The sequence below is a fragment of the Nanorana parkeri genome, unplaced genomic scaffold (genome assembly GCF_000935625.1).
Source record: "Nanorana parkeri isolate BGI_ZX_2015 unplaced genomic scaffold, ASM93562v1 scaffold1511, whole genome shotgun sequence".
Lineage (NCBI taxonomy): Eukaryota > Metazoa > Chordata > Amphibia > Anura > Dicroglossidae > Nanorana > Nanorana parkeri.
Genome location: NW_017307779.1, coordinates 250691 through 264750, shown reverse-complemented (window position 1 = coordinate 264750; position 14060 = coordinate 250691). Strand labels below are relative to the sequence as shown.

The following is a 14060-nucleotide window of genomic DNA, read 5'->3' as shown; positions in this document are numbered from 1 at the left end:
GGAGGAGTCGCTTAATAAAGAAGTACTATTTGCATCTACACTTCACATAAACACTTCACATAAACATAAAGTAATAATAAACATAAAGTAATCTGAAAAGAAAACTATGTAACTTTTAATGAAAAATAAAATAATGGTTTATGTGTTACTGACCTAGAAGAATTTAAAATATGCATTTGACTACTCCTCCACATAAACATGTTATGGCTGTCAGTAGTAGGGGTGTAGTAGGGCATGAGTCAATGGTCTTAAAACAGATTATTCTTTAGGAGATTTTGCTGTTATGCATATAAGTAGCCTTTCCAGCTTCACTTCAGAAGCTGTCAAAATTGTTACAAGGGTATATTTAGAGCTCTAAACAGCTCATCCATAACCGCACATTAAAAAAAATATGTGTTTAGATTTTTTAAAATTAATTTTTCTCTCTTTGAATGTGTGGACTCAATAGATTGCAGCACTTTTTCATGAAAGTAAGAGTTACATGATTAAATGTCAGCTATAAAAATTATAATGGTACTTGCATAGATTGTCTTACTAAACTGCTGTCATTAGATGAGGTAAATAAGCTCATCTTATCCTGCAAGAAGATCACTGAGGGGCCAATCAGAGTTCACAATTCCCACCTGGTTCATAGAATAAAACACCCTGCCGTACGGTCCTGGTTTCTAATTACAGGTGTGTTTAATATTATCAGGCTCTACATGGCATGAATCATTCATCTCTAGTACCTTCTGTGCCCATTCATCTATAGCCACTCCTTGATTAATGTCTTCAATTACTTTGAAGATTCTGTTGTTCAGTGAAGTACGCACATTACTGTGAAGTTTACTGAGCCAAGCTCCTAAACTAGAGGCAATGGGAACCTACAGATTCAAAAGGGAAAAGAAGCCATCATGAACATATTCATTTAACACAATTGTTCGACAAATAGTAAGAAGACTTTAGCAATTTTTAGCATGCACACAACAGATCATTCATGAAAAATGCAGAAAAACTGGTTTCAGGGTTACAACACACTAGTATAAATGACCTGTGATAGATATGTCACGGTTACCTGTTCATCCAGTTGTAGACATTCACCAGCTTGTCCTGTGACTGAAACTGCATTTATTTTCTTACTTAGCTCCTTATACATAACTGGTTGATTCCTTTCATGAGATAAACCTGCCTGAGGGAAACATTTATAGAAATGAAAAAATTCTAGTATGTGTAAGCTTACAGAGAAAATGATATACACACAAATGTCCCTCACTATTGCAGAAATACAGTAAACCCCCCATTATCCAGCACTCAAGCAACCAGAAACTACAGTTATCTGGCATCTATTAATCCCCATGGGTACCGGATAAGTGGGAGTTTACTGTAATAATAATAATAATATAATAATAATAGTAATACATTACCAAACTAAAAGCTCAAGAACCAAAATGAATTCAATTCACCAACAGAGCCAATATAAATACACATGCAGCACTATACAAAACAAATATGCCTGTGCAATACATTATAATTAAAATAAAATCATAATCTTATAATATCACAAAATACAACTGCTATATAAATATTTTTTATATATAACAATACATTTAAATGTATTGTTATATAAATAAACATATAGTAAATATTTATATTGGCTATTAATAATTCTAATTGAATGAGGTGCTTACTGAATTAATTCACTTGCACACATCATTCCATTAATAACATTTAAATACCTTTATATAGCCAGTGTTGGCTAATCAACCCAGGCAAGCAATGACGACTTTATGCATATGTATTTTTTTTTTACCGTAATATATTATTACACACTAAGCTTTTATATTTTCACATATTTGTATTTAAACATCACCCTTTGTTTCTGTGTTCTGGCTCAGATGGATTCCTAGAAGTGTCTGCACATCCTATAGAAAGTACTTACAGATTTTAGAGATCTTTGAAAAAAACTTTCAGTATCAGTGACATGTGTTGTACTTCGCTGTCCCAAAGACAACCATCCTTCATTTCCAGATCTCACACTAAGGAAGTCAAGAATGGGACCTGGCTCCTCAGCTGCCTCTTCCTCAGAGCTCACACTTTCTTCTTCCTCAACTTCCTCCACCTCTATAGAGGCAATGCCACCAAACAATGACCTGTACAATTATTTATTAATAAACAAAACACAGAAAATAAATTGTGTTTAATATAAAAATAATATAATGCCACAAATCCATGTCAGCCCTATTAAATGCTACATACCAATATACTGTTCACTGTGATATACATGTTTTTCATGCACATTGCTTTACGCTGTGAAAAGTATTTCACTTTCTAAAAGACTCTAGGCAGCTTTCAGATACCATATATGATTCCAATTTAAGAATTAGAGAGATCGATAGATAGATAGATAGATAGATAGATAGATAGATAGATAGATAGATAGATAGACAGACAGACAGACAGACAGACAGACAGATAGATAGATAGATAGATAGATAGATAGATAGATAGATAGATAGATAGATAGATAGATAGACAGACAGACAGACAGACAGACAGACAGACAGACAGACAGACAGACAGACAGACAGACAGATAGATAGATAGATAGATAGATACATAGATAGAATAGATAGATAGATGATAAAATGATTTGTAAATAGAATTACATAAGTAACAAAACTGGAAGACAGTTGAGGCCTTAAAAATGCTACCTGGACAATGGGCCACCAGTTGGACAGGAATGATTTAGATGATTAATAGGATAACAAAGTAAATCCTCATGATGAGACTGATTGACAGACATTCCTCAGTTAATTCTATAAGTACTTTGGATTACACAGAGTCAAGAGCTAACAAGATTTGACCTTTTTATACCCTTTTGGATTCATTGACTTCTACACAACATCCTTTATTTAATATAAAACATTTGTTTACCAGACTTGTGTTAATCACTGCAAACTAATGAGCTTCCCATTTATCCTAATAGGAACACAAGTGAAAGTACTAAGAACCTTCTTTGTCCCACCTACTTAGATCTCTGCACTCCCTGCTTGGTGGAGTCTAACCAACTAAACCCCCAGAAGAGTTTTGGGTTATTTGTACCGATTACACATTGCCAGAATACAACTTTCCTACATTTCCCTCTATGAAGGAATGACAACCAAGGAGCACAGGAGTCATGTACAACAGAGAATATAGACATTTACTTCTCTGGCTGATATTTTTGCCAGGGAGATGAATATTATAACACTGCAACAGAGTCTGAGGTCATCGTGTATGGCACTTTGAGGATGCAGTTTTACCCCTTTGCAGGTCTGACCTGTGCTAGGTTTACAATGCAAAGCATAGTGCAATCTCCATGATAACATGCATATTTTATAAAAACCTGAGGATCATGAGAGTAGTGGTGATTTTTTACATGCCAGGCTTATGCTAGATAACCTTCCTTGTACTTTTTTATATGCACAACCATGATGGGTGCAGTGGGATATTGATTTGCACAGACTACATAATGCTGTGTCGGAATACTTCTTCAGTGGCTCTGAATCATACTCTTTAAGTATGATTGAAGTAATAAATGGTACATTTATGTACCACAGATGATTCAGACACTTGCTTTTCAGACTTTGGCTTTATGGTAAGAGTGACACAAGAAATTATAACAGTGCTTGAATATATGCATACTGTATATGAATCTAGGACATATGGTAGTTTTTGTAAAAAAAATCAAATATCTTTGCTGGGTCTTTATATAGTACAAATGTCAGCAGTTGTCCCTTTTCTAGAGGTGCTCAAAAGAAGAGCCTGAGCTTACTCAGTGTAAAACCAGTAGATGGTACTGCACTGTGGTACGGTTGATTCACTACAAGATTATTAGCTCTTCCTTTCCTTCACTATGATAACAGCCATTACTTGAATTATTGACATTGCTGCTGAGACTTCTAGTGCTCCCTGATCAGACCTGAAAACCCTTGGAAATCATGTTTAATATTGTCATCACTGCTGGAATTGTAGTATTTCCTCATCACCTTGTACTTCTAAAAATAAAATTATGACACATACAGCTATCTGTTCAGGTTTCTATTCCTGATGGTCACCAGTTTTGTTATTTTCTATGTCCAGCAGAAACCATGTGCAAATGATATAGTCACATCCCCGCCCCCTCCTCTCCTCTTCCAATCACAGAATGTTTTGCACTTTATAACAAAACAGAAGGCATTTTCTAAATAAAGGATAGTGAAAAGAGATGGAGCTGACACGACCAGAGTGCTGTATAGCTGGGTCACACCTCTCCCTCTATTCACTGCCTGTGTGTAGGGGACGATGTGCTGCAAGGCAAGATTTTTATACTTTGCAGCTGTCCTCTGTACATAACACCCAGATAATGTACACACCCAGTGCAATGTGTAAATTATCATTTTCCCCCAGGGTGTGGCTTTAACAAAGAGTTAATGATCTTCAGGCATTTTATGTTAATGTACTTTTTTTTTTTTAATGTCACTCAGTCTGTCCCCTTATCTGCACAGTGCCATCTATTCAAGGCAGTAGAAGCTGCCTAAAGTACACTATGTATAATCCTGCTTCAAAGAAACAGCTAAAAAGGTAAGACATATTTAAAAATATATATTTTAGATATGCTGTGTAAATGGGAACACATAACAGACATATGGTGGAGTTTTCTCAAATGTGACTGCAAAAGTGGAAATATTATTTACGTTTATAGGTGCGTAAACGTGGGGGTGGGGGAGTTAAACATTTTGGGGTTTTTTTTCACTTTTTTTATATGTGACTTTTATTTTAATTTACTTTTTTTTATGTTATTTTTGTTTTAATTTATATATATTAGTGGTTAAAGCCTCATTTAAAAAAAATATTTCCTACAAGGAGACCCACCTTTGCTGGAGGCTGTTTCTGTTTTTCCTTAAAAGTTTTTAATTCCATGTTTTCTAGTGGGTCCCCGCTGCAATCTTCCCCCCGCCCCCCTGTACGGGTGCCACCTGTGCGAGCTCGTGCCCGCAGTGGCTGTGTGCGTCCATACACACACTCAGCCCTGCGGCAGGCCATGCCCCTTCTCTCTTTGATTGAATGGCAGAGGAGCCTATGGCTCTTCTGCCATCGATATCCTCTCCCCGCAACCTGGAAGTTCGGGGAACGACAGATCGATTCGGAACCGGCGGTGGGGACGAGCGTAGCTGACAGGTAAATGTGGGGGGGGACTGGAGCCGATGGCAGAGAATGCCCCGACCTTAATACTACTCTAAATACTTATGAAAAGCAAGGAAAGCGTTAAAAATGTTTTTCAAGAGGATGACACAAGATATCATTATAATGTGTACATATTGCTTTTGCTTTAGAGAAACAACACACATTTGTTTTTTCCATCAAGACATATGGTACCTCAAATGATGCTGAAGATATTTAATATCACAAGGGCGGCTGAGCACAGACACTAGTGCCAAATCTGACAGGAAGTAGAAGCGAGAGAAAGCTTGTCTCATCCTGCCAAGGTAAGAATTGAGAGAGGAGAAACAGATCTCTAGCTCCTGGTAGAAATGTCTAAGAAGAACTTCTTTAGGGACATCACCGGTGCAGCAGCACTATGTTAAAAATAAAAAGTTTACATCAAATTAGTTCCTGCAGGTAAAACCATTGCATTATATATTGTTAAATAATTCATATTTTATTGCTTCTTGCCAGACATTAGATGTGGTGGCTACATTAGTTACTTTTTTCCTTTACTTTCATCTGGTAAATAACACATTTCCTATCCTGAGAATAACATTTCAATTTCAGTTCAACTCACATGAACTGCATTTCTGGCAAGATCAGCAGGTATTTGCTGTACTCCAGAAAATGTTCTAAGCCTGAAAACATTTGGCCACTAAATCTAAGGACTGATTAGCTGCAATATATTAAATGTTTGTTCTTAGATCTAGATGTCCTTTGAAGAACTATCTGTCATGAAAAAATACATTATCAGTCAGCCATGCAACATGCCATTTTTGCATTTAGTTATACTGATAAATTGTTGCCTTTCCAAACCAACATTTCAAGAGAGTGTTCATACAAATTGGCCAATATTGGTTGTGTTGGTACACATTCCTGCTATTACATGCTGATATTTGGGGGCTTGCCTAAAACTAGAGTAAATGTAACCTCTTAAAGAGTTACAGAGTGAGAAATGAGCTTATCAGTGTGCTGCTTTTCCTTTACTGTCCAATAACATTTTGTGGGCAAGACCCAGTTGTATTACTTACTGCAGCAAGAAAAGTCAGGTCTCCTGCCCTGTCAGATGGGGCTGTCGGAAATAGCTGTGTAAATCTTAGAACTGGATGGACGGAAATATCAATTTAGTGGCAGATATATATGTATTCCTTATATGTATTTTTATCTTCGTGTTAAAGGAGAACTATGAGGTGAGTGCTTTTCACTCACCTCATAGTGATAGCCGACCTGTGACAATGAGACTGTCACAGGTCGGCTTAGTAGATCGGGAAGTGAGCGAACACATACCGGCGTTCACTCACTGCTCGATCCTGTCACAGCTCTCTGCCGTGACAGGGGAGTGGCTGGATTCCCCCCTCCCCGCTCCAATCCCCCAGCGCTGACTGGCGGAACGGACGGGGGAGGGGGCGGGTACAGCTGGCTCTGCCTCTAGATAGGCAGAGCCAGTTGTCACTCACGCAGCTGGGCGGATCCAGACATAACTGTCGGGATCCGCTTCAGCTGCGGCGTCTCAGTATACCGCGAGCTGTAGCTTACGGTATACTGAGCTTAGGGTGACGGGAGGACGCTAGTTTGTGTCCTCCCGTTACCCTAAGGAGAACTATGGGGAAAAGCCCTAACCCCATAGTTCTCCTTTAAGCTGTTTTCCTGCAGCGCAGCTTTAAAATGAATGCAATAGATTTCAGGCATAACATTGCATCAAGCAAATAAGTGCATTATCTGTTTAAATTTCCTATCATAGAATTGTTTACCTGCAAAACATTTTTTGTTTTGTATGCAGAGATCATCATCAGACTCCATCGTCTGTTGACTTTAGCAAATCTTCTTGCATCCTGAGGTAGCTCCTGATGAGTGAAAAAATAAAAATGAAAAAAGTCAGGTAACACTAAAAGCCACTACACATTAGATAATGATATGAGCTTTATCTGCTGTATTATTAAAACCATCTGTTAAAAATCTGCTGAACCTAAAGATAAAATCTCAAACATCAACCTTAACCCACAAGTGACTATTCTTGGACCAAAGTTTTATGAGATTCACTCCAGTTCCACAGGACTCTGCAAGTGCTTGCCGGAACTCGCTTGTGGTGTATTACAGCAGGGTCAGTGTGCAGTTAGATGACAGTGCATTGATTTTCTGAAGGAACATAGCACACTCATACCAGAAGCATAAATGAGAATTATTAAAAGACAGAAAATGAGCCACTGTACAATGCAATCAGTACATACAATGAAAGGTGAAACTTGATTAGTTGATTGGTTGGTTGCTTCTTATTGCCAACCAGGGCCGGTGCTAGGATTCTTGCCTACACAGGGCAAGGTGCATTTTTTTTCCGCCCTCACCCTGCAACGCCCTCAGGCGGCCGCCTGACTTGCCTTGCGGTAGCGCCGGGCCTGTTGCCAACAGCTCCACCTTTGTGCTCAGTTTCCTTTTTCTAGCTTGAATTGCTCATCCCCAATATGTAGCATTTCTTAGAGAAAATGTAATCAAGATCCCCACATTGAGTAACATGGCTGGGTCCTCACCTCCTATAGCTATCTAGTAAGGTGTGAAATCCTCTCCCACTGATGCTTACATTATCTGGTAAACAACAACAATTAAACTTAATGGTTGTCATGGAACTGTAGTATTTAGACTGGGATGTGTTTATAACTAAACTGTTCTACTGCAGAAATGAAGGCTTTTCTCTTTATTATTATAAAGTCCTGTGATGCTATACAAAACATGTGCTATGATAGTGGGAACCAACCTTTGCAACAACAATTGATCTATTACCTCTAAAATCTAGAAGACCTGATTTTACTTAAAACATGCTAACGACTTAATTTACCTGGATTATAGTAGGATTATTGTATATTTCTTCTAGGTGTTGCCAAAGCTCTTGTACTTCTATCCACAGCTCTAACACCTCACCAACATTTTTCAGCTTCTCTGCCCAAGTTGTCGCCTCCTCTCTTAGTGGATCAATTTCCTTTGAAGTCAGCATCTGTGCAAGAAGTACTTGAGCATCCTCCAGTTCTTCCAATAGCAGCATGGAGTCTTCCTTCACCAACACTACTTTGTTTTTGTAGGGCTTGAAGCTCAGCACCTGTGTGCATGAAATACACAATAAGCACAATGTTGCTTCTGAAGACTGCAGGGACCTATATATTGGAGCTATCTAGAAGGTAGCACTATGGAGGGCAGCACCGTATCAAGTAGGCACATCATAATGTGAAACAATTAAGAGGCAAGGCTATACAAACAGACTGGAATAGATTTCAATAACACTGATCTTTCCAAAAAGGAACCTATCTATCTATAATTTTGAAGCTAGTCAAAGACAAAATATTGTAGCCTAAAATGCTTATTTCAAAATCACAGACCAACATATGGGATTCTTATGGGAACAGAGCCACCTCAGTAGTAGTGATGGGCCGAACACACCTGAGTTCAGTTCGAGTTCAAGCTTTAGAACATGGAAAAAGTTTGAACTCGAACTTGGAGCTCAATCAAAGTCTATTGAGAGTAGAACTCTGAAAATCAAATATCCCCTTTTTTAATGCTTATATGCAAGTTATTGGCTCTAAAAAGGGTATGGGGATTTGGGTACTGCCCTAGGGGACATGTATCAATGCAAAAAACTAGAGGTGCACCGAAATGAGAATTTCAAAACCGACATAAATAAAAATATGTCAGGCCGAAACCGAAAATGTTTTTTATTCTAACTTTTTCAAAAAAATTTAATATTTTATTTCTTTTTTATCAACTTTTTATTTTTTTATATTTTATTTATTAATTTGTATTAAATTAATAAATCTTTTTCTGCAGCGCCTGTTATAAATAAATGGGAATCCTCTATACTGAGTGTTCCTGTTCATTCATTAAAATGAGGACATGGTATGTTTGCTATAATCACAATCATGAATGAACAGGAGGTAATGTAGATCATTCCCATTCATTCATAATTGAGGATATAGTAACCATACTCTGTCCTCAATTATTTACAAACACTCAGCGATCACTGACTGCTTGTACCCGCTCTCCATCCTGACAGTTGTCACAGGAGGCTGGGCAGGGCGGGAGGAGAGCTCAGCCTCCTGTGACATTTTTTTTATATTTTATTTATTAATTTTTATTAAATATTTTTTACTTTACTTTTAGGGGCCTCGGGGAAATATCGGGGGTCTAGACCCCTGATATTTCCCATTTAAAATGGAAAAAGAGGCGGGGGACTCTGTGTCCTCAATCTCTTTTTCTGCAGCCCCTGTTTTAAATGAAAAGGAATCCTCTATACAGAGTGTTCTTGTTCAATCATAACTTGAGGACAGAGAATGTTTACTATAACCCCAATCTTGAATGAACAGGAGGTGATGTAGATCACTTCCCATTCATTCGTAATTGAGGATATAGTAAACATACTCAGTCCTCAATTATTTACAAACACTCAGCGATCACTGATCGCTGAGTCTTTGTACCTCGCTCGCTCTCCTTCCTGACATGCTGTCACAGGAGGCTGAGCGAGTGGAGCTCAGCCTCCTGTGACAGCACTGCAAGCTGTCTCCGCCTACACCGCTCTCCCGATCTGTGACACGAGGCTGAGCGGTGCAGGGAATAGAGACGCTAGCCGCTCACAGCGCTCAGCCTCCTGTAACAGTTTCTCTCCTCCCCGCTGGTACACAGAGCAGCTCCCAGCGGGGAGGAGAGAAACAATGGATGCACCGCTATATCGGCCAGAAAATTGCACTTTCGGCATTTAGCCAAAAGTGACATTTTCTGCCGATATGTTTTGGCAGTTGATATATCGGTGCATCCCGACAAAAAAACACTTTAAAAAAATACAGTTTTAAAAGGAGCAGTGATTTTAACATTGCTTAACGTGAAACAATAAAAATGAAAAAATCCTTTTAAATATCATGTATGGGGGGTCCCCTTAAACTGCCTGTAAAGTGGCGCATCTCTACGATGTATAGAACCTGACCAGACCATTTAGGTCTGGTAGGAGTGTTAGGTTGGGGCCCCATTTAAATAAAGGGGGAAAAAAAGGTGTGGGGTACCCCCTCAAAGTCTTACCAGGCCCTTAAGGTCTAGTAGGAATTATAAGGAGGAACTCCACCCCCCAAAATGGGGGGAAAAACCATGGGGTCCCCCCTAAAATTCCTAACCAGACCCTTGATCCGAGCACAGGCCTGGCAGGGCAGAAAAGGGGGGGGGGGGGACGAGCGAGTGCACCGCCCCATACCAGGCCACATGCCCTCTGCACTGGCAAGGTTCTTTTCCAGGGTTGTCCCTGGAAAAGCACCTTGTCCCTGTGCCGATGGGGACAAGGGCCTCTTTCCCACAAGCCCTGGGGCATTGGTTGTGGGGGTGCGGGCAGGGGGGCATATTCACATCGGGGTACCCCTTTAATAAAGGGTCACTCAGATGTGCACCCCCTTGTGAATGAGTAAGGGGTACTTGTACCCCTACTCATTCAGTAAAGGGTTAAAATAAATGTAAATAAAAAGTCCAGGCTTTTAGAAAAAAATACTTTGAAATAAAAACACAACAAAGGCTTTTGACAATTCCTTTATTGTTAAAAAAAATAATTGATCCACCGATGTAATCCAGGGTCAATCACGACATCCAGCGTTGTCCATGACGACGGAGAATTGACGTAATATAGAATTTTTAAAAAAAGAAATAGAAATAATAAAAAAGAAAAAACACGATGCCCACCGACCCGTCCACTCGCGACAAACTCCCGCCGCAGAATGCCATTCTGACAGCTGTGGGCAAAATATAAACTATTGGGCGGAGCTAGCAGTGACAGCTAGCTAGCTCTGCCTAACAATTTACATTTGTCCGGCACTTGACAGGACTTGGCTGTGTGAGCCCTGATTGGGCAAAGTCATCATCACTTTGCCCAATAGTGTCTCTCACAGTGCACTGTGCTGTGATTGGGTAAAGTCTTGCACCTGACCTGTGGTTAGGTGCTTTGCTTTACCCAATCAGGGCTTCACAAGGGCTTCACCAAACACACGAACTGCTGTTGTTTGAGTCGAACTGTTGTTTGACTGGAACCACGAGCCCATCCCTACTCAGTGGTTAATCTTGAATCATCCCCTAGCAAGAAGTAGATTGTGCTGACTGATCACCATTCTTTCCCTATGATGAGGTTAGCATTAGGGTTGTCTGCAGATTTCATAGACATGTGTAATCATCCTGTTCCAACATGTTTGACTGTACCTTAATCTGATAACAAAAAGTCTGTGCTGCGTCATATATTTTTTAAGAGAAGAAAAAAAACGTTTTATCATTGATAGAAAAACAAAAAGTCAGCTAAATTGTCTTCATCAAGATGTTATGTTGAAAACCACAGAACATTAAATAAATTGTAGTTTGGTGTCTTTAGAGCAACTAAAAAAAAATAACCAAGTATAAACATACTTTAAAGTGTTTAAAATGCCTAGTAAGAAATAAAAACTAAATGTGGCCAGCTTTTATCTGCTGCCCTATGCTTAAAATGTAGTGGTATTGGAGAAGCAAGATAGTTAGCAATGGAGATTTGGCTTTTGTTTTTCTGACACATTCACAATGTACCTGCTCACTCCATTCCTCCTCAACCTTCCTCATTTTAATCTCCAGATCCATTTCCTTCTTTGCTGCTTTTGCTATGGAAATTAACTGGTCCTTAAACCTATGTCAAAAGGAGAAAATGTTGATCAGTGGTACATTCATAAGTAATGTCCATCATATCTGCCTATTTTAGAAGCCTGTCGGTAAGGTAAAATTATCTTAGAACTCCTTCATTCCTTAGGGTCTTTAAAATGTTAGGATGTCAGTAACAGTCTCAATGTCTTTTTGATGTGTGAGAATATGAAAAGTTAAGATAATTTTTAGATTATCCTACATGTATTAAAAATAGATTTAATAATGTTCTAATGAATGCATAACTAGACTAATAAGGGTATTTTGTAATGTTTGCCTGATGATCCACTTTAATCTTTTCCCTCTGATAACAATCAGTTTGTTCCAGACTTTCTAAAACCGGAGTTGCTGTAACTGGGTTGCTGTTAATGTTAAAGTTCAAAGATGTAATGATATTTAATGAACAGCATACACTGAACAGTTTACTAAGTAGCAAAGAAGTTTATAGCAAAGAAGTCCACAACTATTTCTTTTTTTTTTTTAATCGTACGTATGCTTTGACTAAGGTAAAAACATTCAACATACTTCAACAGTCCGGTATCCAGAAGATGGGACACTTTAAAGACATTTGCTTCAAGGGGAAAAGAGCTTCCAGTAACTGACATTACTTGAAGCCAGTGACGGTTCCGGATTTCCTAAACATAAAGACACATACTAAACACATCTTGTAACAATTACAATTATTACTATTAGTTTTTGTAAACAGTTAATGATATTGGTGCCATCCTAAAATAGAGCACAGAGATCTCTATACACATTTAAAATTCCTTTTTAAGGAAAAACAATGTATGGCGTGAACACGATCCCAAATTATTATAATAAGCATATTAAAGTAAACCAGAGACAACTTGGGCAATGAAAAATGGACATATGTTAAACAAAAACATAAGAGGAAAATGCTGTGCCAAATTCAGACAAGAGATATAGACAGCTGAATTTATACAAAATCTTGCCAGCTGTTAAATCTAGACAAGTCTGTCCTTCCAAACCTCCATATTGGTCCTGTAATGTGATGGGTGGCCTCACTGAGAAATAGAGTGGACAAATAGGTGGAACAGGTGCTGGGGCTAAGTGTGATTTCTACAGGGAAACCTAAAGGAGAACTATGAGGTGAGTGCTTTTCACTCATCCTCATAGTTCTAGCCGACCTGTGACAATGAGACTGTCACAGGTCGGCTCAGTAGATCGGGAAGTGAACAAACACATACCGGCGTTCGCTCACTTCTTGATCCTGTCACGGCAGAGAGCCGTGACAGGGGAGGGGCTGGATTCCCCCCTCCCCGCTCCTCCAGCGCTGACTGATAGGCAGAGCCAGCTGTCACTCACGCAGCTGGGCGGATCCAGACATAATTGTCGGGATCCATTTCAGCTGCGGCGTCTCAGTATACCGCGAGCTGTAGCTCGCGGTATACTGAGCTTAGGGTAACGGGAAGGCGCTAGTTTGTGTCCTCCCGTTACCCTAAGGAGAACTATGGGGAAAAGCCCTAACCCCATAGTTCTCCTTTATGATTTGCATATAGTTTTTTCTGTCTTTATCTTTGATACAATCTACTCAATGTGTTTACAAAAGGATCTCACCGACGGACATTTCTACTTATACTTTATGTCATCATGATTCATATGCTTAAAGGAGAACTATGAGGTGAGTGAACACAATGAACACATACCGTCGCTCACTTCTCGATCATCTCCCTTCAGAGAGCAGTGTCACTCACGGCTCTCTGCAGGCATCCCCCCCCGCTCTGATCCTCCAGCTCTGGCTGGAGGAACAGATGGGGCGGGTACAGCTGGCTCTGCCTCTAGATAGGCAGTGCCAGCTGTCACTCACGCAGCTGGGTGGATCTGGACAGTAATGTTGGGATCCGTCCCGGCTGCGGTGGTCTCAGTATACCGCGAGCTGTAGCTCCCTATATCTATATATACCTGTCACTATCCAAAGACAATGATCATATTTTATTCTTACTTCTGGTGCAACTGTTTATAATTATTAAGAGCACTCCATCCATATATCTATTTATTGCACCCAAAGACAACAATTGTGTCTTGGTATTGATCTTCTTCATGCTACCCAACTATATTCACATTTCATTTTTCTGCTAATACTGATTAAGTTCAATGACATCACAGATCTACTTTAAATAATTATGTCTACAGTCAATGAGAACAACTCCACCCCCCCGCCACCC

At 39.3% G+C, this 14060-nt stretch overlaps 1 protein-coding gene across 1 annotated transcript in view; it reads right to left on the bottom strand.

The window, feature by feature from the left end:
- The window catches only part of LOC108798581 (dynein gamma chain, flagellar outer arm-like), a 113473-nt gene that overhangs the window by 39076 nt on the left and 60337 nt on the right, over positions 1-14060 (bottom strand). The window contains exons 34-40 of the mRNA XM_018570340.1: positions 12400-12509; positions 11767-11863; positions 8036-8293; positions 6957-7049; positions 5377-5576; positions 2015-2129; positions 729-863 (exon numbers count right to left, since the gene is read on the bottom strand). Of these exons, the coding sequence (XP_018425842.1) occupies positions 729-863; positions 2015-2129; positions 5377-5576; positions 6957-7049; positions 8036-8293; positions 11767-11863; positions 12400-12509 (1008 nt within the window). The remainder of the gene's footprint in view (positions 1-728; positions 864-2014; positions 2130-5376; positions 5577-6956; positions 7050-8035; positions 8294-11766; positions 11864-12399; positions 12510-14060) is intronic.